The sequence below is a fragment of the Xyrauchen texanus genome, chromosome 28, assembly GCF_025860055.1.
Source record: "Xyrauchen texanus isolate HMW12.3.18 chromosome 28, RBS_HiC_50CHRs, whole genome shotgun sequence".
In the NCBI taxonomy this organism is placed as follows: Eukaryota; Metazoa; Chordata; class Actinopteri; order Cypriniformes; family Catostomidae; genus Xyrauchen; species Xyrauchen texanus.
In genome coordinates this window covers 34738393-34759729 of record NC_068303.1, presented here as the reverse complement: position 1 = coordinate 34759729, position 21337 = coordinate 34738393, and the positions used below count along the sequence as shown (strand labels likewise).

Below are 21337 nucleotides of genomic sequence, written 5' to 3'. Positions count from 1 at the left end.
TTTGTGGGCAGAACTGAAAAAGCGTGTGCGAGCAAGGAGGCCTACAAACCTGACTCCAGCTCTGTCTGGAGGAATGAGCCAAAATTCCAGCAACTTATTGTGATAAGTTTGTGGAAGGCAACCCAAAACGTTTGACCAAAGTTAAACAATTTAAAGGCAATGCTATAAAATACTAACAAAGTGTATGTAAACGTCTGGTCCACTGCGAATGCGAAGAAATAAAAGCTGAAATAAATCATCCTCTCTACTATTATTCTGACATTTCACAATCTTGAAATAAAGTAGTGATCCTAACTGACCTAAAACAGGAAATGTTGTCTACAATTAAATGTCAGGAATTGTGAAAAACTGAGTTTAAATGTATTTCGCTAACGTGTATGTACATTTCTGACTTCAAAAATATACGTAATTAAACTAAGATCCTTAAGCAATTGACAGCCCTAAATTAAAAATTGTATCACATTTTAGAAGGACACAAGCATAAAGAGCTAACAGACATGGACTAAAAGTTACGAAACTGCCATTTTGATTTCATGGGGTCTTTAATGCCATTAATCCATGCTGATATCCTAATATCCCCATTCTTGAACAGTGACCCCTGTCTGTCTCTCCCTGCAACCTTGGACCACAGCAAAGCATGCCAGCCAGTGTCACAATCACATGATTATGAAATCAGACACATGCAAACTAGCACAGATATGATTTGTTACTTTAATTAGATATGGTTTTGGTTTGTGTAATCCTATAACCGTGAAAAGGCCAAACAGAAATGGTTTATGGTCTGACTAAACACGTCCACATGGCGCTCAGACTTTCCCTCGGACCGTGTTGACAACATGGCGTATGGAGCCACAACACCAAGAAATCTCTTCCTCCCTCACTTCCTACCACATGAACCTCACATAACAGGCCTGGAAAACTGAAAAGGAAATGCAGACTTGCACTCGAGCCCTGCAGTGTCTGCAACAGTTGTGTATTGTGATGTTTCATGCAACAGACCGAGGTGACCTGTAAATAACATTAACACACAAATTCCATGTGTGCATACCTGCTGGTGTGGCCCCAAAGATCCGAACCACGGGCACTTTCTTCACTTCGATGTCTCTGAATTCGGAGTAACACACGTCCAGCTCTCTGATCGGGCTGCTCATGTAATAATCAGCCGTGACGATCCGCACTGAAAACATGTTCGGTTCTGCAGGACAAGCATAAGATGATTTAAAATAAGGACTGAGACAAAGGCAGCAGATGAATCCTAGCCTTTCTTCTTACGTGCACCAATGCTTTGTGTGTGTGCAAAGTGGGAGAGCTACATGGACCGTGACGGCGTGATTCGCGGAAATGTGGAGCGCAATCATCCGATAATCCCATGCTGCAAGTGTCTGCCCAATATCACAGTCTTGATCAGCTCAACCCAAGCGCTTCAAAGACACGATGCAGTTGGGTTTAAAACAGAACTCCAATGTGCACTCCCAATGTGGATTTTCCCCCGCCTCTGTAATACGATCACAACACTGTTGGGCAACCCTAATGATCACCATCCCTCCCCATCCACGTCGAGTGCACTGCAGTGTTCCCTGCGCCCAGCCGCCGGGTCAGTCAGTTCATTGTTTAGCCACACTCCTGCTGCGAAAGGAAACTCCACGCTGTCTCTGCTCCGATTGGTCGGGGCCGAAGAAGAGGCGCGGTCTGATTGGTTCAGAGGCAACGGGTGTGCTCTGATTGGCTTTTGCTAGGCGGAACTAACCGTGAGAGGAGATTAGAATAAATAATCGCTCCATGTTGTATTTTTTTTGTATTCAGTGGTTGTTGCAGTCGTTAATAACACACACCTTTAAACATACACGAAAATTCATATAAAACCGATGTTAAAGGGATCACGTTGTCGAATGTTGTGGTGTGCTTTCACATTTAGGACGGTCTTCAGAAAAACGGCGGTTTTAAATATGACTAAATTCCTCAAGAAAACGTCAGAATCCCCATACAATAGATAGACAGTTTCTTCATAAATTAGACCGAAATACTGGACCCCGCTGTTTAAAGATTGGTCTAAGACAATGGAACAAAATTAAGGAATATTCAATGCAAAAAGACCAACATCTTCGACATTTTCCTGGATCGTCGAGTTAGACGAACGCTCATTGGTCAGGCGTATGGAAAGTGGGCAGGGTTTTCATCTGCATCTGAAAACAATCAATCGCATCACCAGCACGGTGTCTTAGCTGCCATCTAGTGGTCACTGAAGACACCCTTTCAAAAACTCTCGGAGCCTTAGTACCAAGCAGAGCCATATAGAGAGAGATCTCTCTATATGGCTCTGGTACCAAGGATAGAAACAAAATGCATAACACAGTGGTGCCATAGACATTCTATGGGAGGTACATTGGCGAGGAGACATGAGACCGTTTTTTAACGGATGTCAATGGAGGAGATGCTTTTGTGTGCTGAATAAACTGCTTTTGTGAGGAAACCGATCATCTCTTTATGAATTGACCACCTGTTCGCTACTATTCAACTTGTTTTACACTAAACAATCCCTTTGAAACGAATTATGTGTGGAGTTTTCTATGATAAAATTGCTGTTTTATAAGAGGAAAACGCGGATAAGTTTGCGACGGTTAGGTGTCAGTTTACGGCTCTCCCCTTTCATTTGTATGGCATCCGCAAATGGTGAATTACTGTCGTAACACGCTAGTTGACCGTTACGCTCTCTACTTTCATAACCTCGTTCACTTTTTTGTTGATTGATTACAACTTGTTTTTTTCTTTTTGTTGTATAAAGGTAAAAACAATTTTACAATGCCTTTTTTTATTATTTTGACCTTCTTTAAAGACTTTTAATCATATTCAATCATGAACTATACAAATATAATATGCTATAAAATTATGAATTATTACAATTCTAAAACTATGATGATCTAATCAAAGAGGGAATTAACCATTTCATTATTATAGTTTTTTTTTGTTTTGTTGTCTTAATGGCCGCTTAGAACGTTTTTTGCATTGCATATCTTAGTTAGCAGACGACGATGAAACCTTCTGTTATTGACTGGTGGTAACATATTTATAAATGTTAATGTTTTTAAATCTCTTTAACTGAACAGATTTAGCTAAGGGAAAGAATGATGCTTACTAGTGATTTATAGTTTCCTCTCAGACTTGACATTTATCAGGGGAATACATCAATGTGCTGCAGTTAATCATTGACTTGCTGCTCTAATAAAGTATCAGGTGTCATTTAAAGTTAACAGAAAGCACAGACATCCTGACCTGTGACCCACTCTCACATGCCTGTGCAGGAAGAGCTGAAACAGGCTGATAAGATGTGTGGGTGCTAGTGAGTGCGGTGAAGGTGTATAAATAAGATTTACATGAGCACAACGATTTCACAGTCCTGTGTGGATGTGGTTTATTTTCAGGTTAAGGACTGGAGTCTAATTGTAACTTTATTGAAAAAGCCCTTTTACTGGTCAACATAAACTAGAAACAGTAGAGCTTGAAATCAAATGTTTTCTGGATTGCTTCATGACAGAGATTGAGGATTTTTCCATGTACACACAAGGTGGAAGTATTTTGTGATGAATTATGGGATTTGTGGCATGGTGCAGGTTTTCTTGACAGCACTTCCTGTGAAACCTAAATCATGAAGGTACAAAGAAACCTTCCTTCATCTCCACCCAAACCTTTCTGTATCTGTAGTTCAACCAGCCATCAAACACAGGGTTTCTTGACTTTAATATTTAATGATATTACTTTGGATACATGTCATTGACACCTTTAGATCTGTTTAAGGTTCAAGAGAAGTTTAGAAGGGCAATTCCCATTATATAAATGCATAATTTATCTTGTACTCTTAGTTTGGACATAAAAAAAAAAGCTTGCTATATTGAAACATGATTTTGAAATACTACTGCATCCTTGCAATCATTAAGTGTAACAGAATCCCTTAACTAATAAAGAAAGATAAGTGTATTTCTTTGTATTCATTTGTTGGGAATCAAATTGCATGGATTGTATTAAATCAAAACATAAGAATATTATATAGAGAAAGTCATTATATAGCATACACTTTGCACATTTTAATAAAAATTTGCTCCCATTTAAAGCAACTTAAAGGTGTTACTAAAAGAGTATAGGCACGTAGTGCCTCTAGAATGTTTCTAAACTGTTAATGCAGTCTTAAGAAGTTTTATAGGTGAATCCCAAACAGAATTCTGATATATGGCCACATATGAAAAATGCACTTATAAAATATGAATGTTCATATATGGTTTTCACTCGTATAAAAAGTTACATCCTTGTACATATATGCAACATGTTTTGAAATACTACAAAAATTCCAGTTTTGTATAAGTAATATTTTCCTCCAAAATATTAGAATATATGATAAACACATACATACACATACAGTATGTATTCTGTGTGTGTGTTTACTTAGCATTTGATTGGGGACAAATTTGCTCCAAAAAGGAGTTAAATTGTATAAAATCTCCTCCTTTGGAAAAATAACCCACACATAAATTGAATAATGATGTTTGAATCAAAGTTATTGAGGTTAGTTTATAGTCATTTTAGATGCATTATATAAAAAGTCTATGGTATGTCCCTGTTTATATGGCCATATATCAGATTTCTGTATGGGAGTCACACACAATCTGTCAAGACCATATCTGGGTTATATTTCACCCCAAATCATAAGAAAAAAAATATAGAAAGAAATTGTATTTAGTCAAGTCTATTTTTTTTACCTTTTGGGCATTGAGATGTAATTTTTGATGCCTGACTTTCTTTACTGTGATCTTTCATTTTTTGACATGACACTAATTAGAATACAAATATGTTGCATTTTTTAAATTGTGAATACATCATGGCAACATTTGTACTGCCTTTATGCTGATTTAAATGAGAAAAGTCATTGTATTACTGTAATTGTTTACTCTAATACGGTTAAGAATAATGGGATTTACAAAACAATTTTAAAGTAAAATATCTGGACACATTTCAGTAATATGAATCTTTTGATTACACTGAAAATGTGCCTGATTGTCATGAAAATAATGTCACAGTGCAAAAAAAACAAAAAACGTAATGGTCCTAAAACACCCATAAATGACTATTCTCTCATCATTTATTGTATGCCGTCTAAAACTGGAATGGCTTTCTTTCTTCTACAGAACACAAACAAAAATATATTTTCATAGATGTATGACGGTATGACGACAATATTTCCATATACATTACCGGTCAAAAGTTTTGAAACACACTCATTATGATTTTTTTTTCACATTTAGAATAATAGTAAAGTCATCAAGACTATGGAATAACATAAATGGAAATTATGTTGTGACTAAAAGAAAATCCAAAATAACTCAAAACTGTTATATTTTAGCATGTTCACAGTAGTCACCCTTTGCAGAAATGTACTCTTGACATTTTCTCAACCAACTTCTAGTTTTGTAATTAAATAAGTTAATATGGTGGCACAAATATATTTTTGTCTAAAAAACTAATTTCAAACATTTCAGCATACCCCTTCAGATCAAAAGATATTTAAGATCATGAGAAACATTTAAGGCAAGTGACCCCAAACCTTTGAACGGTAATGTATATAGTACTGTGCAAAAGATGTTTCACAAAAGCATTTGTCTTAAGATGCTCATTTATATCTTCAGCTTTAGTGTGTCCATAGGAAATATACATTTTATACTCCCAAACATTCCTTTTGCAAATAGAAGAGTATAGAAGAACAGGGAGCCCTGCAACAGATTGTATGGTCCTCACAAAGCCCCCCACTGATCATTGTGTCTGTCTGAGATTACATGAAGAGACAGAAGCAATTGAGAATAAATAGACAGAAGAACTGTGGCGAATTAGTGCTGTTTTGAAGGCAAAAGTGGTCACACCGAATATTGATTTAGCTCTTTTTCTGTTTACTGGACTTTGTATGGCATTAAATGATTAGTCATTAATCTCACTTTGAATATCCTCACTTTGAAAGTTTTTCACAAGTGCCTAAAACTTTTGCACAGTACAGAACATATATTATATAAATTAAATGGGGGCTAACGCTTACAAGCTCCAAAAAGGACATAACGGTAATGCATCTGGCTCAAGTGATTTAATTTATGTCTTCTGAAGCAATACGATTGGTTTTGGATGAGAACGGACCAAAATGACTCAACCTCCTTGTTCACTATGAATATTGACGTCTGCAGTCTCTTTGGTGCAATCATGACTCGAAGCTCATGGGGAGAGCATGTGTACAGCGGATGCGTAATCACGCCAAAGAGGCTGCAGATGTCCCTCGAGTCCTATGGATTACATTTATGCCCTTTTTGAGCTTGAAAGTGATGGACCCCATTGACTTACATTGTATGGATATATTCACATCATATCTCCACATCAAAATATCTTTCTTTGTTTTCTGCAGAAGAAAGAAAGTTATACGAATTTGAGACGGCATGAGTAAATTACAGAATTGTAATTTTTGGGTGAACTATTTCTTTAAACAAAATGTATATTCCTTTTTCTTATTTTGAGATGACCTGGCCATGTTTTTTTTTTTAGATTCACCATTATATTGGTTTGATGGTGAGTGTAAGCTCTTTGCCCATTGGAGGAATGATGTATTTCTCTTCTCTAAGTAAACGCAGTAACAGGTCTTTAGCATCTTCAGGCCACCGGTACCGACGAGTGCTCTGCAACCACAGTGGAACATGACTCTGCAGAAAGAGAAAGAAATCTTACACCCATCATGACACATTCTTTCTATGCATTTCTACAAATGTCTCTTACTGTATGTCCTGAGAGATACAGTTTTGTTTTGGAGATTTACCTCGTTAGCATTGGGAAACAGCACTGGCACCAGTCTGAAGTTCAGACATCTCTGCTGAATGAATTCATTTTGCATCTGAAAGGAGGAATCAAAAACACATGTTACCAAGAGAAATTAAATGATTACATCCCAGCTCCTACATAGTGGTCAGAGGTATTCTAAATTGTTGGGTGAGATCCAATTACTGTAATGTTGTGTATTACGTGCAGCTGCGTTAATGGAGGCAGTGCAGGGTGTGAAAGGGGGGCCAAAAGGGAACAATAAAAACAGTCGTGAGTCTCTTGTCCAATCAGACTCGAGCACAGGAACTAGCTGTTGTATAAAACACCAATATACTTGTAACCCCATATCAAATGAATATTATATTGATGCCTCAATTTGCTACATTTGACAAACAATAACTAGCCTACAGTTATAGTGTTATAGTAATACTATAAATGTAGCAATAACTGTAGTTACTACTACTATTAAAATGTTTATTATTTATAGTTAATTTGTGCGTGTGTGTCATATATATATATATATCAAACTTACTGTTTTTTTAAAGCAATTGACCACGAGAGGCTCTGTGTTACAGTGATTTTATTGTGGTAAATAAAATCTATATATTATAATATTATGTCTATATACTGTATATATTATACATGTATATTACCTGCAGGAAAATCTCTCTTAACTGGAGGCTTTGTTTTAGAACATGGTAGCTGGTTTCTAGCTGGACCAAGATGTTCATGAGTTGGTCGACCAGCTACCATGTTCCAAAAAAACAGCTTGACCACCTTCAGCTGGTATGACCAGCTGTCATTTAAATTGACAATATTTGCATAATATCAATTTATTAATTTAATTTACCATTAATGCATTTGTGACGAGGAGGGGGGCGGGCCGGGCTGTGACTACGCGGAAATGAGGCGGAACGCGGCAGTTCGGGAGAGAGAGAGCCACATGCAGCTGCCATGTGTGTTTATGTTGTGTGTCTTTTTGTTTTAGTTCTTATTAAATATTATTTTGACTGTTCAGCTGGTTCCCCCGACAGCGCATCCCTGTGTTATGTTGTAAATATGTTGTAGAAACGGACGTACCCCCGTACAGGTTAAACATCCAATCACCTTTTAGATCACGTCAGTTCACTTAAGAAATGAGCATGTGCATTAGCTGGACCAGCCTGAAAAATACTTTTTTGGCATGTTCTGAGGTAAAGCACAATTTATCATACCATTGTTGTCAGATTTTACTGCTAATTTGAAATATGTTATTTGATTGTAATATCGACTAACCGTTTGAGATTTCGGACTTTCGACATTCAAGTAATATTAATGCTGCTTGTATCCATAGAAAATAGCTATCAAGATGGCCGCTGAGTGGACTGACAATCATCCATGCGATTATCAAATCAGCCAATCATGTGGCAGCAATGCAGTGCATAATATCATGCATGTTCACATCAACCATCAGAGTGGGGAAAATTTTGATCTCGAACGTGGCATGATTGTTGGTGCCAGACGGGCTGGTTTGAGTATTTCTGTAACTGCTGATCTCCTGGGATTTTCACACACAACAGTCTCTAGAGTTTACTCAGAATGGAGCCAAAAACAAAAATATCCAGTGAGCGGCAGTTCTGTGGATGGAAACATCTTGTTGATGTGAGAGGTCAACAGAGAATAGCCAGACTGGTTCAAACTGACAAAGTCTACAGTAAGTACAGTAATCCGTTTTGGAGGCACGAAGGGGACCTACACAATATTAGGCAGGTGGTTTTAATGTTGTGGCTGATCGGTGTATATGTGTATATATATATATATATATATACCTGTGTGTGTATGTACTTGGTGTGTAGTCCATGTTGATCAGATCCGTCTCCTTCAACATCTATCTTGTACTTTGGACTGATAACTACGATGATCAACACTGACTTCTGCAAAACACAACCATTGATCAGATTTCAGTAGACAGAATGCATTCAGGTGAAACTACATTCAACTACGGCCCAATACTGCCACATACTATTCGGTGCCATTAAACATTCAAGAAATCAAATTTAACTAAAATATTTTGTTTGTTTTTTGAGTAACCAAAAGTAGCAGTGCTAGTAACAAACTTAGTAGTGTGGCTAAATTTTTCACAGTAGTGTAGCTTTTCTAGTAACAACCTTAATTTTCTAAAAGTAGCTGTGTAGCACAACAAAACTTGACAAATATATTGCCACTTGACCTTCCTATTGCATTCGGGTCATTTTTAACATTTAAAATTTTTAATTAGTCCAATTTAAAAAAATACCACATATTTTTTTGTACGGGAACCAAGCTTTGTGACTTTATCAAGACAACCAAAATGAACATAAATACTTATATATGAGATATAACCATTTTTATAAAATTGTTACATCTTTTCGATTCCCTTTTGTTTTATACCTGACATTTTTATGCAGATATTTTTACACATTTATGAATTAAATTTTCCATAAAAATATGTTACTTGCATTTAGCCCCTTTCCCATACTCGCACACTTTTTTAATTCCAAAATGGGATTACATCGTGTTTACAAACATGCAACACACATAGACATACAGTACACACACACACAACTGATGAAAAAAATAGATGAAACAAGCATAACAAATAAACAAATATCAAAAGGAAAAACTGCCTAAAAGCGAGGTGTGGCAAAAGCAAAAGTTCTAGCATACATAGTCTGAAAAAGGGTTGAAGGAAGAAAAGTCCACATTTTACTCTTCTGCTCTCTACAGACTTATCTGATAATGAACCAGCTTGCAGCATGATCACACATAAACATTCAGCAGTTCATGCAATCAACAGAATACATTTTGTTTAAAAACATTGTATACAAGTACAGATGTTGTGTGGTTTTATAGTCATTGTGATGTTGATTGGCTGGACAAAAACATTTTTATTTTAACTATAGAGTTGTTTTTCAGTAGTAATGAGTAATTAATTAATATTGAAGTTACTAGGAGAATTACTAGAAATACTCACTTTAAATATAAGTTGAATGCAATGTTATATTTCAATGGCATTTCATATAATCTTCCAATGTATTACACTGGTTTAGCTGCAGTTAACGTATATTTTGAAATGTTAGAATTTCTACACTTTAATAAAATAAAATAATTGACTTCATGCATAATAACATTTATACTTTTCAGTTAGCATGCCAAAGTATAGATCTATTTTTAGGTATGAACATCTAAGAAGTTAACAATGAGCTACAATATGGTTTGATGTACCATATTGACCCAGTTTTGGGTCAAAACTGATGTAGGTGTATGTAGATTTAGAATGCAATAGGAGGGTTAAATAGTGTCAGTGTAGTTAGCCAATTTTGTTTATAGCTTGTGTAGATAACTACTTAGTGTAACTTATCTATAGTTTAACTACTTTAAATGAGTAGTTTGTATTTAGGTAAGCTTCAAAATAGATTTCCGAACACTTCCCAGAGGTTATGAACTCCAGAATAACAAAAAACAATAGAAGTACCTCAGCTCTTTCTCTGTTTTAGATAAAAATAAATAATAATACAAATTATTAGTATTAATTAAATCATTATTAGTAGTAGTAGTAGTAAAAATAATTAATAAACAAAACATAGTGATGATGAAATAAATAATAACAAAAAATATAAAATATAAATATGAATAAATAATAATATAAATACCCAAAAATTCTATATTAACCAATAAATTAATTTAAAAAAATCTTACATTTTTTAGAAAACTGTCCATCCATTTGTTGATGTCCATTTGTCTAACTCGGTCCTCAAATATATCAATCTGAAAAAAAGAATTGTTTGTTTAATATATCTAATATTCCTAAATAGACCTTGATGAATTGAACACATTGTAACCGGGCTCCCACAGTCATCAAAAACCTGGAAAGATCAGGGAATTTTCAAATAATATAATATAGTGATTTCCTGCACTAAAAAAAACATTGGAAATGACTAAAATCCTAAAAAGTCATTGACATTTTTTACAGTACATATACTTTTTTTGTTTTTGTTTTTTTGTCACGCTCATCCCTTTGCATATGAAGAAATTTCATCGGATAGAAATTGTTCTTTTGCAGTGCAATCACTATTTCATATTTCAAAATCCTCATCCAGTAATTGCAAACAACTGGAAAATTCATTGGCCAAAAAAAAGTGTGGGAACCCTGTTGTAAAAAAAAAAAAAAAAAAAGCATAAAAGTGCAAAAGCATTCTTACAGCCGGTCTGAATCCTTGATTTATCAAAAAACTCACGAAGGGCATCAACTCTGCTGCAGTGTCCACAGAGTATGTTATAAAAACATCTCCTGGAAATGATAAAACTATTATTAACCTAAAGTGTGTGAACAAGTGCTTGATTGTTAGACAGATCATTCTTAACAAATACATTTTATAATAAGACAGCACGCCACTTCATGAGGTGGATATGTGTGAAAGGGTGCTCAGGTGTGGGGTCACTCACTACAGTCATCAGGCAGACTGATGGTGCGGGTCAGTGTTTGGGGTTGGCCCGCAGCAGCTGGTTGGGATGACTGGACACACACTTCTGACATTAGCTCTCTCACAGGGGCCGTGCTCTGACGGGGTGTGATCTGAGGGCCCCTCACAGGAGCCGCATGTCTAGGGAAGGATGCTTGGGCAATTAATATTCTGACAGACACAGAAATATGTATATTCTAGGCAAGTCTGTGCTCAGTGTCCTTGTCTCACAAACACCATGTTTACATTTGCTAAAACTGTCAAAAAACAAAGTGATAATACAAATGAAGTGCCAACTGAAACATCTTTCTGGCCAAAATTTCAGGAATAATGTGCAGCTGGTCATTATTATAAGATAAACCTAGACGCAAAGTGGCTTATCCTATTTATTACATGGCTACTTACCAAATAATTAAATAAGTGGACATGAAATATTGATGAGTTTAAATTATTTTACTATGGGCAAAGAAAAATGGCACAGACTCGAGAGAGGATGTAGGAAATCGATTGCCTTGTACAACAGTCAATAATACAGTTATTTGACTACAGAATGCCACCATTGACCAATCAGAATCGAGTTTTCTTGAAAGTCGTGCAATAAAGCGCAACTGTCTGGTTCCGGATGCAAGAAACCCATTTATTTTTGTGAATGACACAATCGAGTCTTCCCACACTCTCAAACTGCTTATGTATCTGTATATATCTGACTGTTTTGCAATGAAATAAAAATATATTGTTAATATACTCAGAATCAACAACATTAAATCTTTATCAATAAATCTATTCCAGTCATCCAGATCTAAACGTTCCAGTTATTTTTAATCCGATTATGTCATTCGCAGTGCTTGATTTGATTGTAGTTCATGCCCTCATGAAAGACATTAAGTATACAGTCTTGTACCTTTGTCTTTTTGTCTGATTTTCAAATACTTTTTAGCTTCAAATTAAAGTTTGTAATGGCATGATTCACCTTGGAGCTGGTTGGTTTGGTTTGATTCATGGCTTAGAACTCTTATGACTGATTTTATGAAACCTCTATGGAAGAAATGAAAAGGAATATACAGTATAGTTCGGGAACCAAGATGGCTGAAAAAGTTGGTGGGCAGTGTTGCGCTCTATAAAAATTTTATTAGAGTCCATTTCATTCAGTAGTTGAAAACAATTAGTTTTCTCTTGAAGCGTAGTAGACGTGCAGTATTTTTTTAAGAAACACCCTGTTCTTGGCAGATCGTAACTATGGACTACTATAAAACAATTCGATACTTCTGAGTCACTAAACTGACTGAATCAGAGAACCACAGAGGGACAAGAACTCAAACAATATGCCCAGACACACCCTGATCAAGTAGACTGTGAACAATTATTCCAACTCATACATTGCCTTGGTCAAATGATCGCTTACAGTGATTTGATTCTGTGGCAGCGGGGGCGTGGTCAAGCGCCCGTCCGGGAGAGAAAAGCGGTAAGGGCGCTTGCACCTGAGCTAAATTATGTCTAACACCTGTCTCTAATTTCAGTGAGCACGGGGAGCGCGGCATAAAAATCAGCCAGAGGGCCTCCATGAAAAGAGGAGTGACATGAGAGTTATGAGGCGGTGTCATTAAGCTGGCTGTTGAAAGAGTGCCCCGTGCACGTTGTTTTGTTATTTGTGATCATTTTTGTTAATAATAAAGACCCTCACCTTTGAGCCACTGCGTCAAGTGTCATCCCTTGGAGGAGATCTTTACAGATTCCCTTTCCTTTCCTTAAAGGGGTCTTTTTTTCTCTCCATGAGGTTCACTAATCATTTTGTCATAAGTTATAATAGTTTACCACCATTTTACACCCTCTTTCTAACCCTCAAGATTTAAAGGTGCTCTAAGCGATTTTAGCCATTCTGGAATTTCCAACGGCTGAGCTGTTGAATTAGCCATGCCGCCTCTTTCCAAAGCCCATCAAGACCAACACAGATCAGAACTGGTTGTCAAAAACAACAACAGCAAAACAGTTATGAGCAACATGGCATAAAAATGGCATTATGCCTCAAATCATTCGCTGCAACTACAATACTATGAGAACATGCTAAATGACTGACAGACAGAAAGCGTCACAGACTGCAGCCCACTAACACATTTTTGTCGACCGTTTACAGAGTCTAGAGCTGTCACAGAGACAGGCGAGATATCTCTTGACAATTATTTAATTAATATCTTTCAGGGAGTAGGACATTTATTTGCATACCTTTCCATGAAAAAAAAAAGTTTATAGCACCTTTAAATGTTTTTTGCTGCCTTGCCTTCAAGCAATGCTCGCCTTCACATGTGAAATGACCAATAGTGCTTTACTGCGCAAAGACATGGGCTGCATGTTTGCTGTTTTAAATGCCCCATCCCTCAATAGAAGCCTCTTCAGAAAATCACACTACAGCAAGATCACAAATCCGTGAATTAAATTATCAGAAATCTTGTTAAATTTTTTTTTACTTTAGCAGTTTGTCATCACGATAATTTGTTTGAATGTAAAGTGTGTGAGATGTATTACTTAAACGAAAAAAATTAATAAAATGTATCCCCTTTTTTTCCCCAATTCGGAATGCCCAATTCCCACTACTTAGTAGGTCCTCGTGGTGGCACAGTTACTCACCTCAATTCGGGTGGTGGAGGACGAGTCTCAGTTGCCTCTGCTTCTGAGACAGTCAATCCACGCATCTTGTCACGTGACTTGTTGTGCATGACACCGCAGAGACTCACAGCATGTGGAGGCTCATGCTACTCTACGCGATCCACGCACAATTTACCACAGCGCCCCATTTAGAGCGAGAACCACTAATCGCGACCATGAGGAGGTTACCCCATGTGACTCTACCCTACCTAGCAACTGGGCCAATTTGGTTTCTTAGGTGATCTGGCTGGAGTCACTCAGCACGCACTGGATTCAAACTTGTGACTCCAGATTAGTTTAATGACATTAACCATCACAGGATGTTTGACATGGAGGAAAATAAAAGAAACAAAAACTTCAGTAGACAATGTTCACTTTGAGGAAATTACTACAAGGAAAAAAACATGATAATTATTTCACAACGGAAAGTAAAAGGCGGGAATGGGAAAGGGTGGCGGAGGCTGTTTCCACTGTTGCCAACTCCATTATGGATGTGGTGAAAAGAAATGGGCAGAGTTAAATTTGGCAGTTAAAAAGAAATCAGCAGAAAGATCAGGGGACGAAAGAAGGACAAGAGATGGACCACCATCTATAATGTGTTTGAGGAGACGATTCGGTCAATTGTTGGAGATACAGCAGTGATAGGCATCAAGTCTGGAGTGGATACAGAGGAGAGATAGCTCTATGCAGCAATCCGTTTGATTTGACTTGCAGGATTGGCCACCACATTAATAAAACAATTTTTTCTTGGTTTGAAAGTTGAAAACAACAAAACAAAAAGCAGTCAATAACATATATTGGTCTAAATTTGCTCAAATGTTTTTGACGTCGGAAAGCTGCAGAAGTTTAGAAAGAGCCGTTTATACAGTTTAGTTTCAGTAAATGCTCTTTATTTAACTAGGAAGGTTTTGAGTTCTGAAAGTTACAGTAGTGTGTGCTTTTTGTAGTACGTCAAGATTTTTTTTTTTATCTCCGAAGATCATGTGAAATTTGATTCCTCTTGATAGGACCCATTTAAATTTTGTTGTTGAAAAACAGATTGTAAAGGGACACATTTGTTTTTGTTGCTGTGAAATGGAGTTAAGAAAGTTACCTGTTCTGAGCATGGTACATCACATGCTCAGGTAGGGGCTGATGGTACAGTAGCTGGTTAGGTTGTGGATAATTTGCAGGCTGCTCAGGCATACACTGCCGGTGGTAAAAAACTTCTGGTGGGTACTGACCTTAAAGATGAAAAAAAAAATACAGTATTTAAAGGTGAACTGTTTAAATTCTCCACCCCTGGTGGCACCAAATTGAATTGTATTGTTTGTTTTAGCAGCCTGACTAGGCCTGGCAAAAAGTCTTAAACCAGAAAAACAGAGCCCAAAATCTTTTTTTAGACCCAACGAAATCCAAATTGGACTTCAGTTGCTCATATCTCATATCTTTGAGGTTGTCTATATTGTTATATATTTATAACATAACAAATTGTGAAAATGAACTTTTAGCACATACACACATCTAAAATTTACAGTCTTGATCTTCTGGGAAAACAGACCAAAAAAATAGACCATAAGCCCACACCAAGACCAAACTTTCAATGCAATTGTTAATTCCAAACAAGCTTTTGAATAGAAACATATTTTTTTTTTTTAATTCAGACTGTGGTAAAAACTGACTGACCATCGAAATAACAGCTTTAAATCATTTTTTCCAGTCGCTGCAGCACAATCCAGTGGTGGTGCTAATCAACTGGCAAACATAGTGTTGTGCTCTTTTACTCGGCTCACGCACAAAAACTCTTAATTTAATGCAAATATGCAGTAACTAAATAATATAAAGGCTGTAACATATTCTTTCTTTTACAGAAAATTTGTGCTGATATCTCATATTATATAATATACATGGTGTTCTGTCTTAATGTACACCATTTAATATGTACATCACTGTGCGTTTATGTTATACTGGCATTAAAAACAGCAGCGAGTTTAAATGCAATACTATACTATACTATAAGGGGAGACAAACGAAATGCCGAACATCTCTGCTATTTTATAGCAAAGATATAATTACAGGATAAAAAAAGTATTCCTGTAATGGTGCTTTTTTTTTCACCACGCACAAGAAATCCTGAATTCAATACAATTATGCAATAAAGTCCATGTGGCTGTGTCTTATTTTATATTATTTTTAATGCTATGCATCATATTTTATGCCATCCATTTTACTTAATGTGCATCATTCCACCTGTATTTATTAGATTTATTATAACACTGGTTGGAACAGGGTGAAACATTTGCGATGTGTTCGGCGGGGACATTACAGTGATGTACACACCAAAAACACACAACAGCGATTCTGTGCCAATGATCAAGAGATGGAGAAAAGAGAATTACAAAACAAACCCAGATGGGACTTTTGACAAAAATAAAATACTGTGCATCCTTTGAAAGTCAGAATTTAACCACAGAGGTATGTCAAATCTTAACCATCACCTACAAGCCAAACACAATATGTGGCACTGATGAGGGACTGCTGCACAGCTTGCTGGAGTTCTACCGTGGAGGGTTTGTCGACACTCTGCTCAAAGTTCAAATAATTCTAACTTTGTAACAATTGGCGCTTAGCTTTCGAAGGGTTAGCTAATGAATACCAGACAATTTGGATGAAGTATCATTAAGCGGGCAGTGCCAGCGTTAACATAAAACAGCAGAACAAGACATTGGTTTTTGGAATGGTATTCTACCAATACCATTTCTGTTACATAGATGACAGAAACATTGAGCAGTATTGGTAGTATACCATTCCGGACACAAGACAGCTGCTTTTTCGTGTGGAATTTAAAGCGGCGATTGACGCCCTGATGCGAATCATGTGAATTCCATATACAAAGAGGATAGCCACAGCCTGCCGGTCGATTAATGTTGTGGAGGATGAGGGATTAAGAGATTGAATGTGCATTGCAATGAATATGCAATTTATGTGGGTACTAGTTCTTTCAGTTAGTCGACCTGCCACTTAAACTTTGGGAAATGTTTCATGTTACTTGCACTGGTGCATTTCCATCTTTGTTCTGTGGAAGGGTTTGTTTGGAAAATGTTAATTCAGCATTACTGTTGCATTTCTTTTGTTATCTTTCCTAAGTTAATTTTGAAAGGAAAAGATGTACATATAGTCAAATATCAGTATTTTCAAAATCTGCATTTAACTATGAAAAATTATGCGATTAAAAAAAAAAACAGGAGTTTCAAGAGTTTGTTTGGAATATACTTGTAGAAAAATGCACGCATAAATATAAAGACAGAAGACACAGGACGAAGGCTATGCCACAGCACTCTTTGCTCATCTCAGTCAAACAACAAACACAGATTCCTAAAAATGCATCAAAACATGGAAGACACATAATGAAACAGAATTATATATATATATATATGCAAAATATATTAATCTCATGCATTGACAGCTGAATGCTTAAGATTCATGCAGTAAATGGAATCAATATAGTTGCAGAACAGCGCCCCTACTGTACAGGGGTGAAATATTTTTTCATTTTATTTGTTTCTGTGTATAGACTTTCATCAAGAATAGACCTTTATTCACAGTTATACCACATTTCAATATTTCCCAACCCTTCCTTTTCCTTAAACAGGAAATATGTCAACAAAAGAAAGAAAACTTCAGTCGTAAAGCCACCTCTTGGGGTCTTTAAATGAAAACAAATGCTGATGAGCTCCATGCAAATCCTTACCATTAACAGGCAGACCGTAGTATCCCAGCTGTTTTGGTGGAAAATGTCTGTACAAATTCTCGCCTCCGTCAGAGCGAAGAGAACTAGGTTTTTCCAGACGCTCTTCATCTTCACTCACAGGGTTTTGGAGGCGTGAATGTGCAACATGGGAAATGCCGTGATTTTTAATGTTCAGACTAAAGAAATCGTCGCTCAGATATTCGGTGTCTAGTTTCAGATGGTCTCTTCCTGAACCCTGAGGCAGGTATATACTGGGCAGGCCTGCAGGGTTCTCTGTGTGTCGTGAAAGGGACAGTTTGTTGACTGAACGGACCATTAAATCTTTGGGATGAAGCCCACAGCATATGTCTCGGTAATCAAGTCTGCTTACATCACAGTCTGGGATGCATCTACCAGCTCTGGGCATCTTACTCAAGTCAGGATTGTGCGACGGACACTGGGAGCATGCTGGCCACACCAGATTGAGAGAGGACGAGGTCATGGACTCATCGGTCTCAACAGGGATACTTTGATGACGACAGCAGTCTGAGAAAACAAAACAAATGGAAGTTACAACAGAAAGAAAACTTATGATCATCTAGTTGATTAGATAATGGATGGAGTAATTACAGTACAACAAATACTACCATGCTATGTAAATTCATTATAGTAACAGAATGTGTGGGGGTGTGTTTAGGATTTGAATCCTAAAATAAGGCTTCATTTCTTCCCCCGATTTTGAGTTCAAGTATGGACCGGAAAGGCTTTGTGACATTCATTCATGATGTCATATACTGTAAAATAAACATTTTGGTTTCCTAAAACAGATTTACCTGGAAAGGACTCCATTGCTCTTTTCAATCAATGAATCACTCCACAACACCTTTAGGAAAAGAAAAAAGGATTTCTTTGTGGCATTTTAAGAAATATAGCACACACACTTTAAGCAAAACTTTTCAAACAGGTTTATAATGAATTAATTAACAATAAATAGTATTATTTTGGTGTTTCTTCAACTTCCTTCATACTTTTTGCATAATTTGAGTAAAAAGTGTTTTTTTATTTTTTTTCTCTTAATTTTTCTGTATATACTACAATATGCTGCATAAAATGCTAGTATGAATTAGCAAAACAGTCGGCCATTTTATAAAATAAAAAGACAAAAATGACAATCTCCTGTTAAAAAAAAATTATTAGATGCACACACACACGGCCAAAAAATGTACAGATTTAACTATTTCAAATTGGTATTTTTATTCACCAAAGGGGCATTCAACTGATCAAAGTATAGTCAGGACATTACTGATGTAAAAAAAACAGCACCATCACCATTTAAAAAAAAAAAAAAAAAAAAAACCTAGACAGACCCCATTTCCAGCAGCTATCACTCCAACAGCTTAACCTGGAGTACTCATGCTAAATTGGTACTAGAAAATCACTTGCCATTATATCAAACAGTTAAAAGCCAGTTGGTTTGTTAAATGAAGCTTAACATTGTCTTTGGGTTTGTTTTTGAGTTGCCACAGTATGCAGACTGGCATGTCTTAAGGTAAATATTAGGTCAAAAAAGAAACCACTTTCTCTAGAAACTCGTCAGCCAATATTTGTTTTGATTAATGAAGGCTATACAATGTTTGAAACAAAATGAAGATTTCATACAAAAAGGTGTACACTACAGTCTTAAAAGACAAAGGACAACTGTCTCAAACAAGGACAGAAAGAGACATGGAAGACCAGATGTACAACAAAACAAGAGTATAAGTACATCAGAGTCTCTAGTTTGAGAAATAGACGCCTCACATGTCCTCTGCTGACAGCTTCATTGAATTCTACCCGTTCAACACCAGTTTCATGCACAACAGCAATCAGAAGACTCTGGAGTGGTGGCGGCGTAGTGGACTAAAGCACATAACTGTTAATCAGAAAGTTGCTGGTTCGATACCCATAGCCACCACAACTGTGTCCTTGAGCAAGGCACTTAACTCCAGGTTGCTCCAGGGGGATTGTCCCTGTAATAAGTGCACTGTAAGTCGCTTTGGATAAAAGTGTCTGCCAAATGCATAAATGTAAAGACTCAGCTGTGCAGGACCTATGGGAAGAAATGCAAAGAAAATAGAAACAGAAAAAAGGTAAGAGTCACAGACATTGGATCTTAACCCTATTGAGCTTTTGTGGGATCAGCTAGACTGTAAGGTGTGTGAGAAGTGCCCGACAAGACAGCCACATCTATGGCAAGTGCTACAGGAAGTGTGGGGTAAAAATGTCACCTGAGTATCTGGACAAACTGACAGCTGGAATGTCAAGGATCTGCAAAGCTGTCATTACTACATTTTGAGGATTTTCTGATGATAAATCTTTGAAGTAGATTAAGAAGTTCTGAAAATTGTATTTTCAAATTGTAATTTTTCACATTATTAATGTCCTGACTATACATTGTGATCAGTTGAATGTACCAATTTCTTTCCATAAGAGCCAAATCTGTACCTACCTACCTACCGCATGCGCACTTTTATTTTTTAGCGTGAAATTTTTTTTAATGAGACTGTACTTTCTAGAAGTCCACAGTGCTCAAATTGCAGTTGAAGAACTGGTTGAAGAAACAGCCATTGTTCAAAATAAAGACACAGGTATTGACAATTGTGTGGTTGTCAAACGAATATCATGTGCTTGTGACGAACTACAGTACTAGTAATCCTGTCAGAACATAAACTTTATAACCCACTAAAAAAAATCCCTTTGTGCCCATGTGCATGTTATGCGTCAAAAACGCATTACGTGTGTCGTAAACAAACAAACAAAAAAAAAAACACAGATCACTATAATCTAAGGTTCGCTTATACAATGAGCAAATTTGACATATATTAAAAGTTAAATGTTTAAAACATACATACATACACACATATACATATACATATACATATACATATATATATATATATATATATATATATATATATATATATAGACTCGTTTAAAGTCCATAAGTTTGTATGACGCTTTCTTACCTGTCTCGAGATTGTACGCGCCCCAACAGCTCACCTTACTTCCGCTTCTTCGAGGAAACGTTGCTCTTCAATGCAAGTTAGGGGAAGCCCACACTGTCTTTATGCAAATAATGCGGAGCTAAAAGTCTGAGATAACCAATCAGTTTATCAAAGCTGGCCGGCATTTTACCTGTCTGTCTAGAGCTTGGTTTTAAAGGATCGATTCTTTCGAACAGCGATTAATTTATTATTTTCGTCTCTTGAACATTGAGCCGGTATTTGTGATCTCCTTGTTGATAGATATTTACATCGCTTTACACCGATACTTAGCGATAATACTTGCTTTGTTGTTAAAAACTACTGCTAATCATTGGCAAAGAGATTTAATATTTAGGCTACAGCAACATTACATAAAAAAATTTAATTGCTAATATCAACTATCATTTATAATTCGAATAATGAATAAAGTGGGATTCTAGTTAATGCTGTGTGTGTGTATATATATATATATATATATATATATATATATATATATATATATATATATATATATATATATATATATATTAGTCAGAAGTTTACATACAATTAGTTAATATTTTGTAGCATTGCCTTTAAATTGTTTAACTTGGATCAAATATTTTGAGTAGCCTTCCACAAGCTTCTTACAATAAGTTGCTGGAATT

At 36.4% G+C, this 21337-nt stretch overlaps 2 protein-coding genes across 3 annotated transcripts in view; both read right to left on the bottom strand.

The window, feature by feature from the left end:
• Window positions 1-1483, bottom strand: part of rev3l (REV3 like, DNA directed polymerase zeta catalytic subunit) — a 94163-nt gene extending 92680 nt beyond the window's left edge. Inside the window, exons 1-2 of the mRNA XM_052095249.1 lie at window positions 1273-1483; window positions 1049-1195 (exon numbers count right to left, since the gene is read on the bottom strand). Of these exons, the coding sequence (XP_051951209.1) occupies window positions 1049-1187 (139 nt within the window). The 5' untranslated portion in view covers window positions 1188-1195; window positions 1273-1483. The remainder of the gene's footprint in view (window positions 1-1048; window positions 1196-1272) is intronic.
• Window positions 1484-3408: 1925 nt separating this feature from the next.
• traf3ip2a (TRAF3 interacting protein 2a) lies at window positions 3409-20723 on the bottom strand. Of its 2 annotated transcripts, XM_052095255.1 has the most exons (11): window positions 20673-20712; window positions 19468-19756; window positions 18501-18550; window positions 17689-18213; window positions 15052-15181; window positions 11302-11459; window positions 11058-11146; window positions 10555-10623; window positions 8646-8750; window positions 6836-6910; window positions 3409-6722 (listed from the first exon to the last, which is right to left on the bottom strand). In XM_052095255.1, exons 3-11 carry the CDS (start codon window positions 18514-18516, stop codon window positions 6576-6578), a joined length of 1314 nt encoding a protein of 437 aa, XP_051951215.1. In that variant the 5' UTR covers window positions 18517-18550; window positions 19468-19756; window positions 20673-20712; the 3' UTR covers window positions 3409-6575. The 2 variants fall into 2 exon arrangements, with proteins under 2 accessions (XP_051951215.1, XP_051951216.1); XM_052095256.1 differs by lacking the exon at window positions 19468-19756 and having other exon boundaries at window positions 20673-20723.
• Between the last annotated feature and the right edge of the window lie 614 nt (window positions 20724-21337).

Excerpts from the sequence above, each read along its gene's own strand:
- traf3ip2a (XM_052095256.1), bottom strand. Across the intron at positions 11,147-11,301 it reads CAGTCTGCCTGATGACTGTA|GAGATGTTTTTATAACATAC; the intron begins GTGAGTGACCCC and ends TATCATTTCCAG. Across the intron at positions 10,624-11,057 it reads ATCAAGGATTCAGACCGGCT|ATTGATATATTTGAGGACCG; the intron begins GTAAGAATGCTT and ends TCTTTTTTTCAG.